This window comes from Telopea speciosissima, chromosome 2 (genome assembly GCF_018873765.1).
Source record: "Telopea speciosissima isolate NSW1024214 ecotype Mountain lineage chromosome 2, Tspe_v1, whole genome shotgun sequence".
NCBI lineage: Eukaryota > Viridiplantae > Streptophyta > Magnoliopsida > Proteales > Proteaceae > Telopea > Telopea speciosissima.
Window position 1 is genome coordinate 58,641,944 of NC_057917.1, and position 25,988 is coordinate 58,667,931.

At 39.0% G+C, this 25,988-nt stretch overlaps 1 protein-coding gene across 1 annotated transcript in view; it reads left to right on the forward strand.

Moving 5' to 3' along the window:
- Positions 1-7: 7 nt before the first annotated feature.
- LOC122650932 (muscle M-line assembly protein unc-89-like) overlaps positions 8-25,988 on the forward strand; it is a 37,392-nt gene continuing 11,411 nt past the window's right edge. Inside the window, exons 1-5 of the mRNA XM_043844291.1 lie at positions 8-142; positions 7,765-7,968; positions 8,105-8,286; positions 17,115-17,241; positions 17,324-17,479. Coding sequence (XP_043700226.1) covers positions 38-142; positions 7,765-7,968; positions 8,105-8,286; positions 17,115-17,241; positions 17,324-17,479 — 774 coding nt within the window. The 5' untranslated portion in view covers positions 8-37. The remainder of the gene's footprint in view (positions 143-7,764; positions 7,969-8,104; positions 8,287-17,114; positions 17,242-17,323; positions 17,480-25,988) is intronic.

Consider the following 25,988-nt stretch of genomic DNA (forward strand, 5'->3'; position numbering starts at 1 on the left):
TGAAGTTCGAAGCTTCGAGGATCTGGAACGGGAACAAATGGCGTCCTCGGAGAAAGACCTCGAAGAACAACTTAAGGAAGCTGGGGAGAGACTCCTCAATAGTCCTCCTTCTGATGTCGATGAACTCCTCCCACTTCTCGAGGTAAGCCCTGTTTTCTTTCTCTGTTTTATGTATATCTTTTAGTACCTTTGTCTTCTTTGTTCTGTTGGTTGGATCATTTTTGGGGTGGGTGGCATGCAGTTGGTGGCTTTGTTGTTGTATGCATGTGTTGTTTGTCTTCCTAGTTGTGAACTATGATGGTGATATTTGTTTGAATGTAATTTCTTTTTTTTTAATTTTCTCCTTCGAGGTTTCTAAATATGGCCTGACGAAGAGGTTATGATTATCTGAGTTCCTCTTTACGGTCAGCATCTTCACATGTATCTTGTTTGTGTCATTTTAAGCCGAGTTTAGGAGGAAAAATACTCACTTTTTGAGCTACAGTGATATGGAATATATTAACACATTGTGGACGATTAATCCTTGGATTTGCTGTTTGCGAGTTTTTCTCATTGTAGACGTGTGTTCTTGAGTTGACATACTCGGATTTTCAGTTTGAGAATCAGTAACTAGTTTAAAACAACTCTCTTGCCACCATAGTTCAAGATTATGGAATTGGGGACGGATCGGTACCAATCGGGATCAATTGGAATTGTCCCGGAATCGGTTAGAATTGTTTGAAACCCTAGAAATTGGATCAAGAAGAAGAACAAAAAAAGTCTCAAAATTTGAGTTTTTTGATTAAAAATCTTGTGGATCTTGCTATCAGAAATATTTTTCATTTATTTTATGCTATTTTACTGAGTAAAAGAAGAAAACAATGGAAAAAATTGAAGATCAACCATGAAACCAGGGAGATTCAAAAGAAGGTTGCAGAATTTTGATGACATTCAAGATGTCAAGAAAATAAAGAAGAATGACCGATCTTATAGGCCATTTGAACCAAGAACATGCGGAAAGCATATGAGTGAAAAGTGTAATGGGCCTTAAAGTCCAACCTAGATGCTTAGTCCTCCCAAAAGTGAAATTAGGTTTTCAATAAAGGAATTCCTGAGGCATTGTTCGGGATCGTCGGGACAATGCTTGGGATGCCTAAAGGTGGTTTTGGCCGTCCCAACATTTTTGGGTGATTGGGAATGGGACGGCAAAAACTGTTGATGGCCCCCCCTTGATTGTCCTGATTAAAAAAGCTTAGTGTTAAGTGAAGACGGTGATGCTAAGTTTTAAAAACTTGGAATTGGGTCATGTCGATTCTGATCCGATTTTGATTTGAATCAGTTGGAATCAATGGGAATTGGCCAATTCTGGCAACCGGTCCATAACCAAATGAAGTGTCTTTGAAATCGGTCAAAATTCATGTCTCTATGATCTCAAAGACGGCGGAGTTTTTCCAGCGAAGCACCCACCATGCATGCCAACTAGAAAGCTACTTTGCCTCCTCTTTCAATGTTCTATGAGCCCTCGAAACAAATAGCCATACACCATTTCGAGGACCTCTGTTTCAGCGGTGGAGGCTTGGCCTTTGCTTTGTTCCCTTCGGTTGAGAATGGAGGCATGGATGAAGAAAAAGAACAAGGAGGAGGAGGATATCAAAGAACTGGACTCGAATCGAGATGATGGAGCTTATCAGGCTTCGATTGGATATGGAACCAAGGTTTGTGAGGAGCAACAGAAAATCGGAGGTGTGGGAGGAGATCTTAGAAGCTCTGAGAAGGAAAGGAATTTGTAGAAGGTTCTTCTTTGGCTGACAGTGGGGGTGGTAATGTTGCAGCCTAATCCATCTGTGGCTTTAATTAATCGGGTATAATCGGAATTGGGGCTGGGCGATACTGATTCGAATCAGACATTTTGACTGATTTGGATCCTGTTTTTGAAACAATGGGTGGTGCTCAAACTCAATTGCAAAATGATAAGAGTTCTGTATGCTCCTATTTGGATAAAACTCAGAAACCCTTAATTATTCCACTAAGTAACACTCAGGCTGAACATCTTGTAAAATTAGATGACGAGCGGTAGTGCTGGGTGTCTTGTGTGCTGCTTTGGAGGTCCACCTTTTCTTTTTTTTGTTAGATCCGTATGTCATACATTGACTAATATCAATTTATGCTAGTTGCTTAGTAACTGTACCATAGTTTATTGCTAATTGTTAACTTTGTATGCTAACGTACTGGTCCATCTCTTGACTGTTTTGTCATTATTCTGCCACAATTGATTTACTGGTTAATTCCTAGCCTCATTATTCTGCGACAATGGATTTATTGGTTAAATCCTAGCCTTATATAGCTACCCTTGCTCCTAACACACAATTTGGTATGAGAATAACCATTCAATAATTGATCGTTTTGGCCACACTTTTGGGACACATTGTCTGAATCATAGTTGTCATGGCGTCTGGGCGACCCTAGGTGTTGGAGGAGGGAAACAATCAAAGGCGCTACCAGCAAGGCGACCAAGGCACCTGGAGACTAGGTGACGCCTTATCAACTATGGTCTGAATTGGCGTGATTCAGTCAGTTTACTTGGGTTTTACGGTTATACCTCCTCAAAGAGAGATTGGCCAACATATTTTGAGCAATTGTTCAATTGCCTTTATTGTTAGGATCTGCTGTAGAAAAGAATTAGTTGGCATATTGGAAAATAAAATAACTTTTATTCTTGGGTTTGGTGAAGTAAAATGTAATTGGTCTGCTACAGGTAGTTTTCTTATATTATCAAGGTTAGTGTAGTGAATTTTAAATAAATATTTGGTTACGTGGTACCCTTCAGAAAAAAGAGAGGTTAAAAATAGATAATTTGGCTCTCACTAATGTGTTTCTGCCAGGTATGCTTTTGGACGTCATTGGCGTAATAGTTTCCAGCGATCTTCTTGATATGCATTGAAGTTATCTTTACTACTCATGCTTTCTACAAATTTTGGATGATCTATTAAGTAAGCCCATCTTTTTTTATGGAGAGGCCCCTACTCACACCATGGATTGAACATACAATGGGACAAATCAGGTTGTTAATGTTAATAGTCAGGTTCTGGAACATGAGGAAATCAGATTTTGGCTTTTATCTGAAGTGCACTGATGCCGTTGCCTTAGCTTGGATAGACCAAATGACCCACTTTGGAGGCCCAAACCAAAGACTGGTTCTAAACCGGTTTTCTGATCTGGCAAAGGCTGGTAGTTTATTTAGGATGCAATATTTATTTTAGTTTATTTTTATTCGAAATGGGTAGATTACGTAGGAGCTTCTTAGGTAGTTTCCTTTCTTGAGCTATGGTTTATTTTAGTAGTTTCTCATTGTAATCGTAGTAGAACTCAGACATAAAGATTTGAAGTTTAGAAGAATTAAATGTTGAAAGTTGAAGCTTGTGCGTGTGTCTTTTCTCCTCTCTTTTCACCTGCAACTCTGATTCTCCTAGTTACCCTCTTCTCCTAACCGGCCCAACACCAAGTTGGTATTAAAGCCGAAGGATCCATCATCCTTCCCCATCAATCTCTTTCACTCCCTCCCTGTTAATCTCTCTCAACCCATTCTTCTTCTTCTTCTTCTCTATCCCTCTCTTCCGTTACTGTTCTTCGACCAGCAACAGTGAAAAAAAAATAATATATACATCCTTCGACTCCAACGACCACCCCTCCCCATTCCACTCTCTTTGCAAAACCCAACCCATCTTCCTTTTCCCTTTCCTTTCTTCCATGCTGTTATTAGCGAACCTAAAAAAAAAAATTGCCTCTGTTTAAACCCGAGCAGCCGAATCAACATTCCACCCCTGCGATTTCCATCGACAAAGCCCAAACCTCAACTCAAACCCAATCCCATCCCATTTGATTCCCTTACCAATTCCCCCAACCCACCATCACCCACCTTCTTGGTTCTGCCAGAACCTTAAAAAAATAAGGAAAAAAAAAGCAGAAGAGAGGCGAGAACAGAAGAGAAGGCAAGAGACAGAGATCAACAAAAAAAAAAGAACCCTTACCTGTTTCGAAGCTCTCGCCACCTCTTCCTTCGAAGTCGCAGCTCCATCACCCCGAGCTCTCCACTGACGAAGCTCTTAGACCCCTTTGAAGTTGCCGCAGCCTCCTTTGTCACAAGTTGCGACCCATAGCACCTTCGAGATTGCGAGTTCCCCTCCTTCTATGCTGTCCACATCTCTGCCATTTTTGCACTCTTCCTCTGGGTCGAGTGACAGAGTCCAAACTCCAACGGTAACCCCCAGTCCCCACCCCACGATCTTTCTTTTGTCCCTTTTCTTTCCTAAAATGCCCCTCAGTTTTATATTAATTCTGTTTTATCTTTTTTTTTTTCACCCACTTCTTAGTTTGCCCTTTACCTTATACGTGCTTCTCCATCGCCTTGTGTTACTTGCACTTCCCATAATTACAGTTCTGCCATTAATGTCATAAACTTCTTATTATTCACTGTTTTGCCATTATTCTTTTAAAATGTTTTGTTACTTACCTTCACCATGGTCGCCAATAGCGAGATTATCCAACAACTTAACTCATATAAAGGTGTGGCATCCTCACTGGACGTGTCAATACTCTCGTTATTGCTGTCAATTCCATCCAGTCAATGATGAAATCTTGCATGCTTCGATTGACCGACTGGTGGCTTCTGAGAAAGGAAAGAGTCCCATACTTTATGGAGATTCTTCCAACTCCACCCCACTACTACATTACACACTAGCACCATTATATGGGGTTGAGTGATATGAAGGAGTGGACGAGGCAGCAAGGGTGGGAGTCATTGATTTTTATGGGGACCATAACTTGGAGCAATATCTTGACTGGGTTCATAGTTTGGACATTTTCTTCATATGGTTCAACGTGACAGAGGCTAGGAAATTGATATTTGCAAAGGATAATTGAAAGGCACGACTCGGGTCTGGTGGATCAAACACCAGCAATAAAATCAGACTCGAGGTCTTGGGTAAGTTACTACATGGGCTGAGATGCAAAATGCAATGGACCGAAGATTCCAATTGACTGATTACAAGTAGCGTGAACACTTCAAATTTGTGCAGTTGAGACAGGATAGTTTGTCAGTTGAGGAGTACGTGGCCAAGTTCTATTACTTAGCCACTTGATCTGAGTTTGAGTGGAACGAGGAAATCTTAGTGGCTCAGTTCCGCAATGGCTTGCATCCACAGATTAGTGTCGTACTTGCCGTTAGTAGACTACCTACTATGGAGGAAGCAGTTCAGGTGGCATATCCGGTTGCGTAAAATTTGAGAAAACCTTACAATCAAAGAAATTTTATTGACACCTATTCTAGAGGTGATATAGCTTTCACCCACAACAATCCTCTTTTCAGCAGAAGTCAGTTTTGACTAGCAAACCACAGGCTAGTGGTTCCTTTATGGCACTTACATTACTGGTTCGTCCCTACCTCAGGGAGGTTCAGACAGACCTTATTCTCCACCTCGACGTGGATATGACAGAAATTCAGTGATGCCGAAAGCAGTTATTCAGTGTTTCACGTGCAAGGTGTATGGACATATGATTGCTCGGTGCCCTAACTTGTTGGTAAACCACTTTGATAAGGACAATTTCATACCATTTGAACTGAAGGAGCAACAGACAACATGGACAATCAATTTGGTGGCTGAGCATGAGTGTGAGCCTAGCGAGGTTGATGATGATGATGATGATAGTGGTGGCGAGCGACAATATTGTTATGTTATTTGCCCACTCTTGGCTATGCAGAAAGTTCCCAATGAGGAAGATAAAGATTGGCGTCAGACCAGGGTGCGATGTAATGACAACCTATGTGATATGGTGATTGACTCAGGCAGTTGTACCAACGTTGTCGCTGAAGATGCTGTTCGCAAGTTGGGTTTAAAGATGGGACCTCATCTGAATCCCTCAAGGTTGTGTGGGTGAACAACACAAACCTCAAGGTTAATGAACGGTGTTTGCTCACATATTCCATTGGTGACTGATTGATCAGGTGCAGTGTGATGTCCTCCCTTTGAAATTCTGCCACATTCTTTTGGGATGCCCATGGTTGTATGACAAGAAAGCCACAGACTCTGATTATGAGAATACTCCTTTTAGCATGGTGGACTTGAGATGAAATTCCTCCCAGTGAAGGATCTTCCATCTATCAAACTCAAGAAGACAGCATGTACATTTCTCGTACGACAAGTTAACTCGGACGAGATTCTTGGACCCTATTCTAACTCGTCGGAGTCGAGTTCTTTTCAGAGGAGGAAGCTGATGCAGTTGCCTTGGCCTAGCTGGACCAACATGACCCACTTTGGAGGCCCAAACCAAAGACTGGTCCTAAACCGGTTTTTGGGTCTGGCAATGGCTGGTAGTTTATTTAGGATGCAATATTTATTTTTGTTTGAAATTTGAAATGGGTAGTTCTGTAGGAGCTTCTTAGGTAGTTTCCTTTCCTTAGCTATGGTTTATTTTGGTAGTTTCCTCTGTGGGTTGTTTCTATTTAAGTTAGGTTTCTATTCCTATACAAAATTATTTTCTATTTATTCATTGTAATCGTAGTAGAACTCAGACATGACGGTTTGAAGTTTAGAAGACTTAAATGTTGAAAGTTGAAGCTTGTGCATGTGTCTCTTCTCCTCTCTCTTTTCCACTGCAACTCTGATTCTCCCAATTCCCCTCAGTTGTCAAGGCGTCGCTTAGGTGTCCAGGAGAATTTCTAGGTGCCTAGGCGGCTGTTGCCTTATTGTAGGGCGTCTTGCATTGGTTTAATTGTATCATTTAAGTAAATGTTTACTTGAGATATTATTCATAAATAAGCAAATACCCCCTATTTGAATCCAATAAAAATAGTTAAAAAAATCAAATTCCAAAAAGATAAAAAGTCAACCCCCCAGTTCAAGAACAAAAACGGATTTTTGACGACAGGTGAAATTTTCGACTTTCTAATGCTGGGGTTTTTCTCAAATCTAAAAATTCTATAAACCTTAATATGGATTGCTAAAAACCCAAAGTGCGGTAAAATATTTATTTGTTACGATATCTAAAAAATTATTTTCATTTAGAGCGATTTTGACAGCAGTCGCGGACTTCAAATAAGGTTTGACCGGAACATAACTCTTTCAATACAAATCAGATTTAAGCAATCTTGGATTTGTTGGAAAGCTGGTTTTGTGCTCTACCTAATTCAAAAAGTCTCATGTAAAAATAAAATCATTTGATCAATCAAAGTTCCTAGAGAACAAGAACATTTCTCTAAATCGAGAGCAGGTTAATTACTTATTGATAACATCATATTTTACAAGAATAGTATAAACCAAATGTGAGACTATGTATACTTGAAAATGACCAATGAACATATAAACCAAATGTGTGTTTTGATTGTTTCACACATATAATTAATATATTAAAAAAATAATATTGGAACGCGATTTAGGCCGCCTAAGCACTACTTAGGCGCCGCCTAAGCTCTTGGGGAGGGCCTCAAACGCCTTGGATCACCTAGCGACTTGACAACTATGCCATGCACCTTTGCCTCGTGCACTGGATGTGCCCCTTTTTTTTTTTGTGAACATATGATTTTGATCATAGACACTTATCTTTGATTGTGAATTCTATCTTGTTTTTCCAGGAGTAGCCTTTTCATCTGCTGTTTATCAAGTTTTCCTTATATTGCGGTCATCTTTCGTTTTGGGGTGGGGACTGGGAGGGATCCTTGTTCATAAAACAGGCTACTGCATTTGTATTTCCTCCTCTAACATTTGTATGAGATTTTTTTGAACTTTTCAGCAAGTTGAGACTTGCCTATCAAGGGTAGAGCAATCACCATCAAATTCAATGCAAGATGCAATTTGCTCCTCAATGAAGGCACTGGTTGCTGATGATCTTCTTAGGCATTCAGATATGGATGTTAAAGTTGCAGTTGCATCTTGCATCAGTGAAATCACTAGAATAACAGCACCAGAAGCTCCTTACGAAGATGAACAAATGAAGGTATTTTCAATATCTTAATGAATCTGAGATTCTGGTTGAGATTTTTTTTTTTTTCAGCTTTCTGTTGTAACAATGATGTAATGTTCTTATGACTGCTTCTACGAACTTAATCTGTTTCCTATTTGTTTCTATGCAGGAAATATTTCAGTTGATTGTTGGTGCATTTGAGAAATTGTTTGATACTGATAGTCATTTATATTCTAAGAGAGTTTCAATTCTTGAAACTGTGGCAAAGGTTCGATCATGTGTTGTGATGTTGGACCTTGAATGTGATGCTCTGATTCTTGAGATGTTCCAGCATTTCTTGAAAGCTATAAGGTAAGAGCTCCAACACTGGTGAGCTCGTCTCTTATTGCCTTGTTCATTTTTAGTTTAAAATTTTGGTCAATGAGAATGTAGTATGGATAAATTCCAGTGAAAATTTCAGGTGATGTAGAACAGGTTGGAATTGTTGGCTTAACTTTAACTTGTTGGTGACTGAAAATTGAAAGGCTAAGAAAGAAGAAAAAAACTGATTTGTTGTTGCATCTTTTTCCCCCTCCCCCTCTCTATGGTAGATATGTTCTTCAGTTGCATAGCTCAATTAGTGGAATCGTATGGTTTACTAACTCTGGGATTTAAAGCTCGATTCAAATGTCTCATCTCTTTCATTAACCTTCTCCTGAATGGTTCCTTATTCCATCATAGCCTTTAAAATTTTTAAATTGGCATGAACTGTTTATGGCATTCATCTCTTCCCTTAATGATTCCACCAGTCGTTTTGGACCTTTGGTCCTGCCATTTTCTGTCCTGAACTATTTGAATAATATTCTACTCAGTTTGGGTATTCATGACCTAGGCTAGGTGTTTTGAGTCATAATTCAATTATAAGTCTATAAGATTAAGTCTAAAGGGGGCTATGTGTCTTATACATGTATCACTGTAATTCTTAAGAATGGTATTTCAATGTTATGTAATGGAAATTATATGCTTTGAGGAGAGGGGAGTGGTTCCTCTCCTCTTTGGTTGATGGTTAACCTTTTTCATGCCTGTCATGGTCAATAATATTCTTTATTATTATTATTATTATTATTTGATATTAGGTATTTTTCTTTTTTTGGGTCTTTTTATAACAATCCAATTGGTTGGCATAAGGATTTGCTTCTTGTTCTGTTATTGCTTCTGATTTCAAATTTGTAAGTAGTTCTGGATTTCTTAAGTGATTCAAAACCCAAGAGTTGATTTTGTTTCCTATTTGGCCCATGCTATCAAATTGTCCTTCATCTTAGGGCTTCATAGCTCGTACTCACCAAGACAAATGTCGAATTCTTCAATCAATAAGCCAATTCTAGACTTTCTGCTTTGCTTTATTTTATATTTCAAGTATATTTGTTTGCAATTGTGTGGTTGTGAAGTTCTGTGTCCCACTAATTGAGAAAAGAGGGAAAGAAAAAAAACCAAGGCTGTGTATCATATTGATGGATCAAATTCGTTGAGATCTTATAGCTGTCATTAGCTTTTGGGTCTGACTTGTTTTTCTGCTCATGGTGTTTATAACAGCTGTTCTTTATGGTTAACCAAACAACAGATCCCATGGAGGGTCACTATATTTTCTCTACAGGGTTTGAAATTTTGGTTAGGCCATTTCGCCCTTTGCCGAAACCCAAATGTTTTGGCAAAGATTCATTAAATTTGGCGAAATTTTGAACATTGCATCTTATATGTCGTTAGTCATTTAATTTCAGTAATTTTGGAGCATTGTATGTGTGAGGCAAGCAAGATAACATCCACAACACAAGATAACATAAAGTATAATTAATTCGGCAAAAGTTCTTCAGAAGGCTTTCCTATATGCATGACCTACTTTTTGCTGCATGGAATTCCAACCGTTGGATGGATGGAACATGGTCCATGCATTCATGGTAGTTCATGTACCCTCTTGGTGGACTTAGATTTTCAAAGCATTATTTTTCCATTTGGCCAATTTCATTTGGGCTGACCATGATATGTGAGCAGGGGGGGCTTGGGGTCTATCCGTCCACAAAATTTGGGCTCCATCCAATGTGCCATGTGGAAGATATTTGGGCATACAACAAAGAACTAAAACTCGCAAGATCTCGATGTAAATCTCGCTTTTTCAAATGCTCGAGGCGAGATGAAGGGCGAAATGGAAAGTTACAATGTCTCGGCCAAGATCTCGGTGGTTTTGGACTTTTGGTCATCTCAGTGGGAAATTTTAGTAAACAGCCACCCATAGGTGTCACGGTGCCTAGGTGGCCCAAGGCGTTGAAGAGGGTCCAAAAACGAGGCGGTAACAAACAGGCGTCCAAGGCGCTTGGATGTTGCCTTGACAACCATGCAGACACCTATTTATGCAAACCTTGGTATATAGACACTTATTTATGCCAGAAACTAAGGCAAACACTTATTTATGCTTAATATCATTTAAGTAAATGTTTTTGTATTTCATTTAGTTAAGTTATTATTCATAAATAAGCAAATACCCCTTATTTGAATCCAATAAAAATAGTTAAAAACTTGAAAAATCAAATTCCAAAAGGATAAAAAGCATAGTTGTCACGGCGGCCTGGCGGTCCAAGGCGGTGGAGGCCTGTCTAAGCGCTTAGGCGGTAGAGCGGCTGCCTAAGCGGTAAAGGCGGTCTAGTGTTAGTTATCTCCCTCCCCTCCCCCCAAACACTCAATAGTCAATACATGATGGCATGATGCATCATAGTATCATACCTTATATCATTAAAAATTAAATTTAAGCCACCTCAAGTCATCAAAATGAAAAATCATACATGACACATAAAAATTCAAAATAATCAAACATCATAAATTAATTAAAAAACTAAAAGACAGCACAAAATCACAAATGACTAATGAACATTCTCTTAGTTAGTAATCACTAATCAATAATCACTAAGTCCTAGATAAAAAATGTGTTATTATCATCATTTTATAAAAGACATAGTTGCATAGCATACCTTAACCAAGATGCTACTAAGAAAATGAAAAAATTGAAGAGATGTCAATTGTCAAGACTCAAGACTCAAGAATCAGGATGTTCATGTTGTCCATGACTCCATGTATCAATCCTGAAAATTAACAATGCAAGTAAGCATGCTAATTGTTAAAAACAATTAATAGAGAAGAAAGAAGAAATAAATCAAATGAAGGTGGGGAAAAGGAAATAAGACGAAGAAATGAAGAATATGAAAGACTCAAATATCCTAGTTTAAGCAGTCAAATACTCAAATACTCAAGACTTCAAGAGTCAAGTTAAGTGTCAATGTTAAAGACTCAAAATATCCAAATACATATGTCAAATGATTTAATCAAAATCATCATCAAGTAAATTAGCAGCTGGTAGATGATCATGATCTTCTTCTTGTTGTTCCATGGAACCACGTGCCCTTTCTCCAAAATTATCTATGACATCCTCATCGTCATTCACATCTTCCTCTTCTACCATATCTCCATCTGATCCTGAATCATCTTCAACAATAGCCGTCTGGGCTATCCCTCGATTACGATGTGCGTAAGAGTTGATTGCTCCAGAGGTTGATGGTTGAGCTCTCCTTGCTCGGTTTTGGCCTTCAAATGATGTAGATGCCCCCATTGCTCTATCAGCAACGCCCCATGTGAGATCATCCTGGGGATGGACTAAATCATCCATTGGTTGGCTAACCATCCACTCACTAGTCCAGTCTAACTCATCAAGCAATAGGGGATCATAATTTCTATTCTCCTCACGCCTTTGTCGAAACCTTTCTTGAAGGCGGCGAATATATTGAACATAGACTAGATCATTCAAACGTTCATGTTCTAGTCTATTCTTCTTCTTGGTGTGAATCTGAATTCAATAGAGGATCCCAAGTCATTCTTCTATAAACTAATAACAAAATTAGAAGTCTAAAAATAAAAAAAATAAATGTAATCACAAAATACTTACAAAATCAAATGTGCTCCAGTTGCGCTCACAACCAGAAGAGGTACAACAAAGGCCCAGTAAACGCCGTGCAATCCTTGAAAGCTCAAAAGCATCACCTCCATGTGTATCCCACCAAAGAACTATAAAGTATAAATGTAATAAAAAAAAATTGGATTAATATATCATACAAAGTAGGTACAAACTACAAACAAAATAACTAAATAATATAAAATAATTAGGCAATTAGCTACTTACTAGGATTCATAGTTGTCCGTTGTCTAATGGCCATATTGCTCGAAAAAAGACCTCGAGCATTTCTATATTCACCAGCCTGATGTAATATCTTGTCTAGTAAAGATGGATCAGGCACTAATCTTGAGGTGACTTGATTAAAAGCCGTTTGTAAAGTTTGTCTCATTTGACAATCCTCAGCTTCTGAATACTGAAAAAACTTCCCAGGATTAAGAAACAATGCAGCAGCATACAATGGGCGCTCCATCTGACACTCCCATCGCCTATTAACAATATTTATGACTTTCTTCCACAACCTCTCTTTATCCCCAAAATTTTTCTTAATCATCTTTTTAGCCTCTACCATGGCAACATAGACTTCAAGCAAGGCAGGCTTCTCATCAACATCTACAATCCTCAAAACAACAATAAGTGGTTTTGATGCTCTGATACAGTCTTCCACACCATTCCAAAATGTAATAGCAAAGACCGTTTTAGCCACTTTCTTTCCTGCCTCTGTCTTTGCCAAATTAGAATGCTTCCAATCATCAGAAATAAATAAATGCCTCAAGTCATCCTTATGCCTCAATAAGCTCTGGAGTGTTAGAAATGAAGTTGCAAATCTTGTTACAGCAGCCCTCACAAGATCTCTCCCATTTGTTTTAGCTCTCATGGCATCTAGAAGGCGTGTGTGTCTGTAGATGAATGTTGTTATTTTCCTAGCCTTCACTATCACCTTTTTGTATGCCTTTAAGTTACCAATATCTTCCAACATAAGATCAATGGAGTGGGCTGCACAAGGAGTCCAATAGAGCCTTGTCCTCTTCTCCATCAACAATGCACCAGCTACTTTATAATTGACAGCATTATCTGTAACAACTTGCACAACATATTCTTCCCCAATTTCTTCTACCTTGCTATCAAGTAATTGAAACAAGGTATTTGCATCTTGTACATAACTTGATGCATCAACAGAACCCATAAAATAAGTCCCCTCCGGATAGTTGACAAGGAAGTTGATCAAATGTCTTCCCTTTTTATCTGTCCACCCATCAGACATGAGTGTACATCCAAACTGCTTCCAATACCCTTCATAGGTCTTTTTCATCTCTGCAGTTCTCTCCTTTGCTGACTTTAACAAAGGCACCCTCGCTTCATGGTAAGTAGGGGGCCTATATCTTGACCCATATTGTGCAACGGATTCAATCATCACTTCAAAGCTTCTTGACTTTAGTGCATTAAATGGAATCCCACACTCATAAAGCCAATCCACAATATGATTATCAACTCTCTTTTTCTCTTTAGCTGATCTCATCCGGTTCTCTATTGTAGTTTGGTTACGGCCTTTAAGCCTCCTATCGGCAACCACTTGTTCAGGTGTCCGTCTCACATGAGCATCCATGGGACCCCTTACTTGTGGCTGAATTATGACATTCCTCTTTCTCTTTGCAGCTGTACCAGAGCTTGGAATCACTTTGGAAGAAGATTGAGACCTACCAGTACTAGGACTAGATTGAGACTGTATCTGCTCAACCTGAAGAGATGTCTCTTCTCCTCCTCCTCCCTCATGATCATGATGATGATCATCATCATCCAATATATCTGCTGCCTTCTTCTTCCTATTGCGCATTAAAGCTTCATTCATCTCTTGAGCAATTGCTGTAGTTGTCTTGGTGCACTTCGCAACATCTCCATAGCCACCCACCAAATGTTGCTTTATCCTTTTAAGCCCACCTCTGAGATCTTTTTTGCACAGATTGCATTTGACAAGATTTTTGTCTGTAAAGTCAAGCCAATACCCATACTTCCACCCTAGGTCATTTGATTTGGCCTTCCTCTTTGGGTCTTTGAATGGATCATACCCGCAGTACTGCCATTATCAGCCCCACTACTAGCAACGCCAACATTACCACCCTCGCTGTTGCTATCCATTGTGTAATGAATCAATATTCAATACTTTGCAGGTTTGCAATGTGCCAACTGCCAAGGGATAAAAGTAACTACAAAAAAAGGAAAAGGAAAAACATAGAAGCAAGAAGGGTAAGAAAAAAAAAGGAAATCATGATTTTGATTCATCAATCATCATCATGATTCTGAAATCTGAATCTCTGATTCATACTTTCAAAGAAAAAAATGTTGCAAAGAAAAAAAGAAAAGAAGCAGCATCAGCATCCATTGCTCTAACATCAATTCATCATCACATCATGTCATTGCAAAGGGGACAAAAAAAATAGAGAAGCAGGGAAGCTACATCAGTGTCTAATATTCTAGATTTCTAGTATCTGACTAATCTATTTTAGTGATTCAGGTACTCTCCATTACAAAGAGAACATCAAAACAGAGAAGAAGAAGCAGCAGCAAGTGTTAGACTGTTAGTACTTAGTAGTAGTACAACAGAGAAGAAGAAGAAACAGCAGTAAGCAGTTAACCAATAAAAAAAACAGAGAAGACACAGCAGCAGTTAGAGGCTTAGAGCGTTACAGAGAAGCAGCAGGCAGCAGTTTACCAAGTTACTATAAGTCTATAATACCATTACCAAGCCAAAAAAAAAAAAAAAAGCAGCAGAGAAGAAGTAGCAGAACCAAATCTCTTGAGCAATTTCTGTAGTTGTTAGTACTACAGAGAAGAAGAAGAAGAAGAAGAAGCAACAGTCAACCAATAAAAAAACAAAAACAGAGAAGAAGGGGCAGAGCAGGAGGATGTTAATGCGTTAGAGAAGCAAGAGGTAGTTAACCATGTTACCAAGCCAAAAAGAAAAAGCAACATAGAAGAACCGGAAGAAGCTTAGAAGTTACGATTCTGGACTTAAAAATAAAAAAAAAAGAAGAGAGCATTACATGCTAGAGAAGAAGAAGGAAGAAGTAAAGAAGTTACCAAGCAAAAAAAAAGGAGAGTTACCGACTTCATCACATGTACTACGAGAAGAAGCATCGATAGAAGTTATCAAACAAAAAAAAAAAAAAAAAACAGGAGAAGAACTTACCGTTACTCTATAGAGAAGAAGAAGTATAGAAGTAGAACTATAGAAGTTGCAAAGCAATGAAGCCAAAAAAAAAAAAAGACAAGAAGTTACCGTTACAGACTATAGAGAAGAAGCATCATAGAACCATAGAAGTTACTAAGCAAAAAAAAGAAAGAGAAGATCAGAAGTTACCGTTACAGAGAAGAAGCATAGGGAGTAGAGACTTACCTTGCCGTAAACGTAGGAGGAGCCGAGGAGGAGGAAGCTTCGACTTTTGCGCAGAGGACTCGAGAGGTAGGAGGAAACTTTGCCTTCGCCTGAGTCGAGTTGCCGTAGCCGGAGCCGGAGCCGGAAAGGAAGGAGGAAGGTTGCAGTGTCGCACAACCTCTTGCGTAGAGGAGTCGAGGGTTTTACTTTTAATTTCTTAGAGAAGAAGTTAAAGGCTAAAAGCCTTTTACAGATTTACGTTTTGACCTTTAGGAATTTAGGGATTTTAGATTTTTAGTTGTAAAGGCTATTTATCGCATGTAGGAGTGTACGTGAGATAATTATGCACCAACCATTACCAATTAAACATAAAGAATAATATATAATTGCAGGAAAAATATAAAAAACAAATACAAACTCCATATTTGCGTCCGCCTTGCCCTCATGGCGTCCCAAGGCGTCGCTTTAACCGCCTTGGCGACGCCTAGATGGTCAAGTCGGCCGCCATTCACGAGTCTTGTTAAGCGTAGGCTCGCTTAGTACCTGGGTTTCCGCCTGGACGCCAAGGCGGCGCCTTGACAACTATGATAAAAAGTCAATCCCCAATACAAGAACAAAATTGGTTTTTCGGTGGTAGTGCAATTTTCAACTTTCTAATGTTGGGATTTTTCTAAAATCTAAATATTCCATAGATCTTAATATGGTAAAACATTGCTAAAAACCGAAAGTGCGGTAAAATATTCATTTGTTTTGATGTCAAAAAAAAAATTTCATTTAGAGCGATTTTGACAGCATTCCCGCACACAAAATTAAGTTTGACTAGTATATAATTCCTTCAATACAAAACAGATTTAAGCAATCTTGGACTTGCTGGAAAGCTTTCTAACAAGTCCAAGATTGCTTAAACTTGATTTATATTGAAGGAGTTATGTACTAGTCAAACTTAATTTGGTGTTCTCGAATGTTATCAAAATCGCGCTCTGAATGAGAATATTTTTTTGGACATCAAAATAATGAATAGTTTACCGTACTTTTGGTTTTTAGCAATGTTTTACCATATTAAGATTTATGAAATATTTAGATTTGAGAAAACCTCAACATTAGAAAGTTGAAAATTGCACCTACTTCCAAAAATCCAGTTTTGTGTTTAAACTGGGGGGGGGGGGGGGTTGACTTTTTATCATTTTGGAATTTGATTTTTAATTATTTTTATTGGATTCAAATAGGGGGTATTTGCTAATTTATGAATAATATCTTAAGTAAATGAGCATTTACTTAAATGATATTAGGCATAAATAAGTGTCTATCCTGGTTTCCTACTAAGTGAAACTCTTATTTGGATTTTGATTTTTCAAAATCTGATAGTGCCATTGTGTTTAAATGGCTCAAAATAGGATGTATACCAACTTTCATGACCAAACTAGGTCTAAAACCCACCCAAACTAGGCTATCAAGTTAAAAAAAAAAAATACCCTAACCTGTTGAGATCTCGACCCAACTCGAAACCTGTACTCAAGATGAGTTTTAGTACCTTGGTGGGATGTGCAGGAAACAATAGCCAATTAATTTAACCAGCAAATAATTGAAATACGGTCCTTTAATGAGATAATATTGTAAAAATTTGGGGAGGCATCTGGCATTAAAATTTTGATTGTAGTTGAGCTGAACACTGTTTTCACCATCGATCTTTTCTGTTGATGAGAATATTGTTTTTCATTTAATTTTCTTTCAAATAATGAATATGTACTTATTTACATATTCTTGAATTAGCCATACAGTTGTGTTACATTAATGAAATTTATAATTTTGTGAACATATTTGCTTAAATTTCAGGGATGATCACCCTGAAAATGTATTCTCCGCGATGGAGACAATTATGACCCTTGTATTAGAAGAAAGTGAAGATATCTCATTGGAGCTTCTTTCACCCCTCTTAAATAGTGTTAAAAAGGAGAATCAGGTAATTTGTTGTCTGCACATCTTTTTCGTTACTGTATTTTTTTTTCCATCTGTTTCTATCTTACTAGATTTTTCTGCATCAGGATGTTTTGCCTATTGCACAAAAACTTGGAAAGAAAGTAATTGAAAACTGTGCCGATAAGATTAAACCATACATGATTCAAGCAGTACAATCTTCGGGAATTTCTTTCAATGACTACTGTGACATTGTGGCCTCTATATGCCAAGAAACATTTCCGGTGCGCCTCTCCTTGTGATTGAGATCACTTATTTTATGGAATTATTGATTTTTGTGATTCTAATTGTTCTCCTTATAATCTTGCGGTAATATTTAGTTGGTTTAACTTTCTTGTTGCATCTGTTTGCATTCTGCCTGGGTTTATGTGGATATCGTCATCCTTTTTGCTTTAATCTAGCCTCTCCTTATGGTGTTTAGATAACTTATTTTGTAAATATTATTGGTGTCTGTTATTTTAATTGTTCTCCTGTTAGTCTTCCTGGCATGTTACTTGGTTCAAATCACCACCTTTCCTTAAACCTGTTTTTAAATTGAGGAGCCAGTGACTTCTTGCTTGGAAGCCTTATTTGAAATTGTTTCCTAATCTTGTAAGTTGTAACTAGGGTTCTTTCTTCGGATATGTGGTATTTATCTGCACAATTCCATGAGGGAATATAGAAAGAGATGATAAGAACTTCTTCTTGCCCGACACATTTTATTTTTCGTCCAGATCTTAGGCCAGAATGCTAATTTTTTTTTAGGCGGAATGAGTGGGTGTGTTGATGTCGTGACATGGGATAGTGATGTGGATTTGGTCAAACGATGGGGCTGCAAGATAGGCCAAAACCTGGCCCACTTTATGGGTTGTTTCAGCCCACCAGTTTTACCATGGACCAGGCCCATGGTTTGGACCACATTCAGCCCCTATCAGCCATATCGATTTGGGTTATCTTGTTTGTTTTTTAATTCAGTTATTTCTTATGCAATAGCTAATAGGTTAGGCTAGTTTCCAATTAAGAATAAGAGATCAATTTGATTTGAGTTTCCAAGTTGTAATGGGAAGATTCTAGTCCTATCGAATTAGGTTGTAATTGCATTATTATAAATAAATAACAAGGCTGATCTACACCCAAGTTGAGATTTGGAGGAAACACTGAGTTGGTTTTAAGAAACCCACAATGGCTGTGGGATACAGTTGAGGGGTGAGATACCTGTGCTATGAGAGGGTGAGAGGCCCAAGGGAGAGAGTGAGAGACTCAATCCTATTATCTTAGCTTCTACTTCCTTCTTTTCTCTGTTTTCTTTTATTTCCAGTTTTTCTTTTATAACCTGCAACTGTGCTACTGGGAGGATCTACCAACACACCCCTGAATACTCTTTGAAGTGCTGTTGAATTTCCATAGTCCAAATCCATCAAGTTCCTTAAGAGGTGGGTGGTTGGAGATTAGAATATACCTTGCGGCGTTCTTGATTGGATTCCCTGTTTCAGTCAATAACTTCAGATCAGGTCGGCAGTAGCTGAGCTTCTTCAAATTGGTTGCAAGATAATGATCATAGTGTCAAGGCGTCACCTTGGTGGATTTTTGGGGGCCTAGGCGACTGCCGCCTTAGTGGTATTGAGCAGCTTAGGCTTTTAGACCTTTATTTATGTCAAACATCATTTACGTAAATGTTTACTTAAGATATTATTCATAAATAAGCAAATATCCTCCTATTTGAATCCAATAAAAATAGTTAAAAAATAAAATTCTAAAAAGATAAAAAGTCAACACCCTAGTTCAAGAACAAAAACTGGATTTTTGGTGGTAGGTGGTGAAATTTTCAACTTTATAATGCTGGAGTTTTTCTCAACTCTAAAAATTCTATAAATCTTAATATGGTATAATATTCCTAAAAACCTAAACTGTTGTAAAATGCTCATTAGTTTTGATATATTAAAAAAAATTATCATTTAGAGCGATTTTGGCAGAATTCACACAGATCAAAGAGTGGTTGATCGGAACATAACTCCTTCAATATAAATCAGATTTAAGCAATCTTGGATTTGTTGGAAAGCTGGTTTTGTGTTATTCCTAATACAAAAAGTCTCATGTTAAAATAAAATCATTTGACTAGTCAAACTTCTCAAAGAACAAAAATAGTTCTCTAAATCTAGAGCATTGTAATTATTTATAGATAAGGTCATATTTTTTAAGAATAGTCTAAACCAACTGTGAGACTAGGGATACCAGGACAATGAGCAATTCCAAGAACAGTATAAATCAAATGTATGTTTTGATTGTTTTAAACTTCCAATAGCTTGCTTCTTCAGTACTGCTGTCTTCTTGTTCTATGTTGATTTTTGATGAGTTGGTGTGGCTTAATATTGATTTTTGATGACTTGATGTGACTTAATGTTTATTTTTGATGAGTTGATGTGGCTTAATGTTAATTTTTGATGGCTTGATGTGGCTTAATATTGATTTTTGATGATATAAGGTATATATTGTAGCATACTAAATAATGTTCGAAAAGAGGGGAAATAAAAAACAACACATGGGTCCCTTGGTTGCCTAAGCGCTTAGGCAGCTCTCCACCGTCGTGGGTATCCTTGCCGCCTTGACAATTATGATAATTATAACTATTGGGAGAGGTATTCTTATCATCTAAGAGTCCCTCTTGGGATCCGTTAGCAGAACAATTAGAGATGTAATGCTTGAATGATCTGATCACCCCAAGCCTCTTATTTACATTGAAGAAGAAATTACAAAGAACAGTAATATCCCTACTATAGTCGACTCTACTAGGAGAGTTGGCTACACAGAAAAATAAACCCCAAAAGACCAGAATACCCCCACGGTATTTTGGTGTACATAATTCAACACTCCCCCTCAAGTTGCAGCATAGATGTTTAACATGCCCAACTTGACCAGAATAGGTTGAAACAATCAGCTAGTCAGTCCTTTAGTGAAGATATTAGCTAGTTGGTCACCAGATTTTACAAACGGAACACAAACCAGTCCTGACGGAACACAAACCAGTCTTGCTTCTAATTTTTCCTTGATAAAATGCCCGTCATTCTCAATATGTTTGGTACGATCATGCTGTACCGGATTATGAGCAATGCTGGTCGCTGCCTTGTTGTCACAATACAAAATCATATGAAGATGAACGGGAACACCAAGGTCTTGTAGTATAACCTTGAGCCATAAAAACTCACAAATAACTTGTGCTATAACACGAAATTCTGCTTCAGCATTAGATGAGCAACTACATTATGTTTCTTACCGCGCTAGGTGACAAGATTCCCACCTACAAAGGTACAATACCTAGAGATAGACTTTCTGTCGGGAGAACCAGCTCAATCAGCATCTATATAGGCCTCTATCCGCAGCTGATCATGAGGAGATAAAAGAATCCCTTTCCTTGGAGTTGACTTCAAGTAATAAAGAATATAAAGAGCAGCCTCCATATGAGAAGAGTAAGGGTCATGCATAAATTGAACTCACCGCTATAGCAATGTCAGGACGCGTATGTGAAAGATAAATGAGCTTCCTTACCAAACGTTGATATCGACTCTTATCAGCAAGTTCACCCTCTTCCTTGAGCCGTACATTAACATCCATAGGTGTATCAGAAGGATGACATCCTAATAACCCAGTCTTGGACAGTAAATCCATGATATACTTTCTTTGAGAAAGAAAGATGCCCTTTGAAGATCAGACAACTTCAATTCCAAGGAAGTACCTTAGTTTTCCCAGATCCTTAATTTTGAACTCCTGTCCAAGAAACCTCTTCAGCCGACTGACTTCATCACCATCATTTCCTGTTACTACAATGTCATCGACATGAGAATGGTGATCTTATCACCCATCCTTTTGATAAACGAAGTATGATCAACATTACTTTGTTTACATCCCACAAAAATCATAGCCTTGTAAAACCTTCCAAACCACGCTCGAGGTGACTGTTTCAGTCCATAAAGTGCATACTTCAATTTGCAAACCTTGCCCTAGGTTTTGTCACATGAGAAACTTGGTGGAATATCCATGTATACCTCCTCATCAAGCTCACCATGGAGGAAGACATTCTTCACATCCAACTGTTGTAGATCCCATCCCAGATTTACAACACAAGACAATAATAGGTCTCCTGATAATCAATTCCATATGTTTGAGTGAACCCCTTGGCCACAAGTCATGCCTTATATCTATCCACAGTGCAATCCACTTTCGGCTTTTCCCTGGAGGAAGATCCATAAGCTCCCATGTATTGTTTTTTTTTTTGTAAGGCACGAAAAAATGGAGAAAGTGAGTCATAAGAGACAACGTGAGATGTGGGGAACTGAGTACAAGCCCTAGTACCTTTGCGAAGAAATCTTTCCAACAAGTCTAAGATTGCTTAAATCTGATTTATATTGAATGAATTATGTACCGATCAAGCTTAATTTGGTGTGCGCGAATGCTGTCAAAATCGCTTTGAATGAAAATATTTTTTTGGGTATAAAACAAATGAATATTTTACCATACTTTTGGTTTTTAACAATGTTTTACCATATTAAGAGTCATGGAATTTTTAGATTTGAGAAAAACCTTAGCATTAGAAAGTTGAAAATTGTACCTACCGTCGAAAATCCAGTTTTTGCTCTTGAACTGGTGGGGGTTTGACTTTTTATCCTTTTGGAATTTTATTTTTTGACTATTTTTATTGGATTCAAATAGGGGGGTATTTGCTTATTTATGAAAAATATCGTAAGTAAATGAAATACAAAAACATTTACTTAAATAATATTAGGCATAAATAAGTGTTTGTCCTGGTTTATGATGTAAATAAGTGTCTGTATATCAAGGTTTGCATAAATAAGTGTCTGTATACCAAGATTTCCCGCCAAGATGACGAAAACCGAGATTTCGCCTCTTGGTTGAGATCTGACACTTATATATTGGTGTTTGGGTCAAGATCTCAGTCAGGTTGAGATCTTGAATACTGGTGTTTGGGTCGAGATCTCGGTCGGGTTGAGATCTTGACCCGACCGAGATGGGGTAAAAAGAGATTTCACCCTTCATCTTGTCTCGAGGTCTTGAAAAAGTAAGATATTTGCGAGTTTTAGTTCCATGATGTGAGATGGTCAAGTCCTTCTGTGTAGTGTCGTGAAGCTTCTTACGTATTGCATATACTTGAGCATCATTCCCCACCTGCCCGTAGGTTTCCTTTGCAGCAGTCCATATTTGGGTGGCTGTATCAAGTAATAAACAGCCACTAGAAAGTTCCGGTTGCATGGAGTGCAGCAAAAAAGACATGACCATAGCATCGTTGGAAACCCATCGATCCTGAAGGGGACTATCATCATCTAGCTTCACAGTAGTTCCAGTGAGATGTCCAGTAAGACCACGACAAGCAATAGTCAAATATGTAGATCTGGACCACATCAGGTAATTAGTACCATTGAGTTTAATGGTAGCCGTGAAAGGGAGATGGTCATTCCTTGTCTGTCCTTCAACTTTGGAGGTAGCAGTAGTAAGATCAGACATTATCACACAATCGAATTACCAAAAAATGAAGTAGCAGATTTGTGGAGGAAGAAAACACCAAAATTCAGATCGATATCTGGGAAAAATCTATCCTGAAAGAGGTGGAAAAGCAATATCTTTGATGAAACAGGCTGAAATTCAGGTCGAGTTCTAATGTAATTCCAGATGGATGTCAATCCAACTAAAACCAGAACCAGAATCTGCTTGGGTATAATGCAATCGGTTAGGGCAGAATGGAGGATTAGATGAACTGAGGGTTAGGGTTTGATGGTACGGATAGGAGAAGAAGGGTTAGGGGGTTGGGATGAAAGCTTACTTGTGTTGGATGGATCCTTGGACTGAGAACAGATCTGAGTAACTAATCTTTGAACCTTCACACAATCGGCAGCAACAAACTTGACAAACTTGAATGCACTCGAAGGAGAGAAAACAGTGAACTAGTGAAGGCTATCTCAGCCTCACCTTCACAGCCTATCTCAAGACAGTGGAATGCATTAAAGCAATAATCTTCTTCTTTAAATCGTCAGGGGGCTCAATGGAGCTCTTTACATTATATAGCCTTCAAGGCTGGACATAAAATAAATCCTAACTATGACTAGGACTCAAAATAGAAATAGGAATGCCAACTAGGACTAGGACTCAAAATAGGAATGCTAACTAGGACTTGGGACTTCTAATTAGGATTCAGATTTGCACTAGGAATCCTAATTAGATTACAACTCAATAAAAATAAAACAAATACTAAAAATCCCCACGATTGTTGCTAGTGTAGGGACCTACCCGATGGTTACTTAGGCTGGTGTAGGGAAGAATCCCTACACCTGCGGCTGGTTTTAGACAGCCAGTTTACATCAACTCCCCCCTTCTCAAAAACATTCGTCTCCGACGAATGGATGAAAGACATGTAGCGCTCGTAGAGATCGGGATCAAGGCGCTGAAGTCGTCGGCGTGAATCCAGTCATCGTCACTATCGGGCGATCCTTCCATTTCACAAGGAAAGAGTAATAGCCACGGCCACCCCGCATAGTAGTAAACTTGTTATCAAGCACATTCTCAATGACATCAGCAGTCGGAGTGGTAAACTGTGGGAGGTGGAGAGCATGTGCAGTATCACCGTCGTCTGAATGGTGGCCGACATAAAGAGTGAGATCGGCCACATTGAAAACATTGTTAATCTTCATAGACGGAGGAAGCTCGAGCATATAGGCATTGGTCCCAATGCGTTGTTGCACCTTGGAAGGACCCATTTTGCGAGGGTGGAGCTTGTGATTGGTTCCAGGAGGAAGTCGCTCAGGAGAAATACGAACCATCACCAAATCACCAAGTTGGAATTCCACGTATCGGCGATGACGATCAGCTGCTGCCTTGTAACCTTCATTGTTAATAGCAATGCGTCGGCGAACGTCGGTATGGACCTCGGTGATGTAGCGGAGGAACTCATCAACGTCCACACTAACACGAACATGAGGAGGAAGAGGAAGCAAGTCCACGGGGCGCTTGGGTTGCAGACCCAAAACAATCTCAAATGGAGTACGACCAGTGGTCCGATTGACAGAACTATTGTACGCGAACTCGGCAATATCAAGGACGGAAGGCCAATCTTTCGCATGATCACGAACAAGACATCGGAGGAGATTGCCTAAACTGCGATTAACCACTTCAGTCTGCCCATCTGTCTGAGGATGAAAGGCTGTGGAGAACTTCAGCTTGGTATTGGTCTTCATCCATAAGGTCTTCCAAAAATAGCTAGTGAATTTGACATCACGATCAGAAACAATAGACTCGGGTAGCCCATGAATACGTACGACCTCTTTGAAGAAGAGCTTGGCGATGTGACTGGAATCAAATGTCATCCGACAGGGAATGAAATGAGCCATTTTCGAAAACCTGTCCACCACCACAAATATAGAGTCATGACGCTCCCGTGTAGATGGGAGGCCAAGAACGAAATCCATGCTGATATGTAACCAGGGTGCATGAGGCACTGGAAGAGGTGTGTAGAGGCCCGTGTTTTGCTTATCACCCTTGGCAAGCTGACAATCTCGACAACGCTGAATCACCTGTTGGACGTCACGCTGAAGATGTGGCCAATAATACAAATCAGCAACTGCAGCATATGTCTTGCTAATGCCAAAATGCCCTCCCATGCCACCGCCATGTAGTTCCCTAATGAGGTGCTGCCGAAAGGATGTGTTAGGGATACATAGGCGTGTCCCGAAGAAGAGATATCCATCACGTAGGGAGTATTTGGCATCAGTTCCGCCTTGCTGTAATGTAGTATGAATGGGGGAAAAATCAACATCAGCTGTGTACTCATCTCTGATATGTTCGATGCCTGTGCTGTGAGTAGAAGAGGTGGATAGGGTGAGAACTTTCCGACTTAGCGCATTAGCGACCTGGTTCTCTTTGCCTGCCTTGTACTTCAGAACGAAATAAAACTCCTGGAGATAGGCGATCCATTTAGCATGGCGGTTGCTTATGGATCGCTGAGAATGGAGATACTTAAGGGCCTCATGGTCAGAGTATAGAATAAATTCTTTGCCCACAAGGTAGTGTCTCCAATGCTTTATAATCTGGATCACTGCATAAAGCTCCAAATCATAGGTAGAATAACGCCGCTTAGCATCATTGAGTTTCTCACTATAGAAGGCAATGGGATGATTTGATTGCATGAGAACTCCTCCAATCCCAACTTGGGATGCATCTATAGCCACCTCAAATATGACATCAAAGTTTGGGAGCCGTAGAACAGGTGCCTCGGTCATCTTTTGCTTGATCAAGGAAAATGCTTTGGTAGCAGCCGGTGTCCACTGGAATTTGCCCTTACTTTCTCTCATGCACTCAGTAATGGGTGCCATGATGCCGCTGAAGTTCCGAATAAAACGCCGATAAAAAGATGCTAGGCCGTGGAAACTCCTAACCTCTGTCAAGGTGTGTGGCACTGGCCAATCGACTATGCTTTGCACTTTCTCCGGATCAGCTTCAACCCCGGCTGAAGATATAATAAACCCAAGGAAGATAACCTTAGGTAACATAAAAGAACACTTTTTGAGGTTGATGAAGAGTTTCTCTATACGTAACACTCTCATCACTTGCTTTAGATGATCGAGATGCTCCTCGGTGGTGTGGCTGTAGATAAGAATGTCATCAAAGTAAACCACAAGAAACTTACCGATGAATGGACGAAGTACTTGTGTCATTACACGCATGAAGGTGCTTGGAGCATTTGTAAGACCGAAA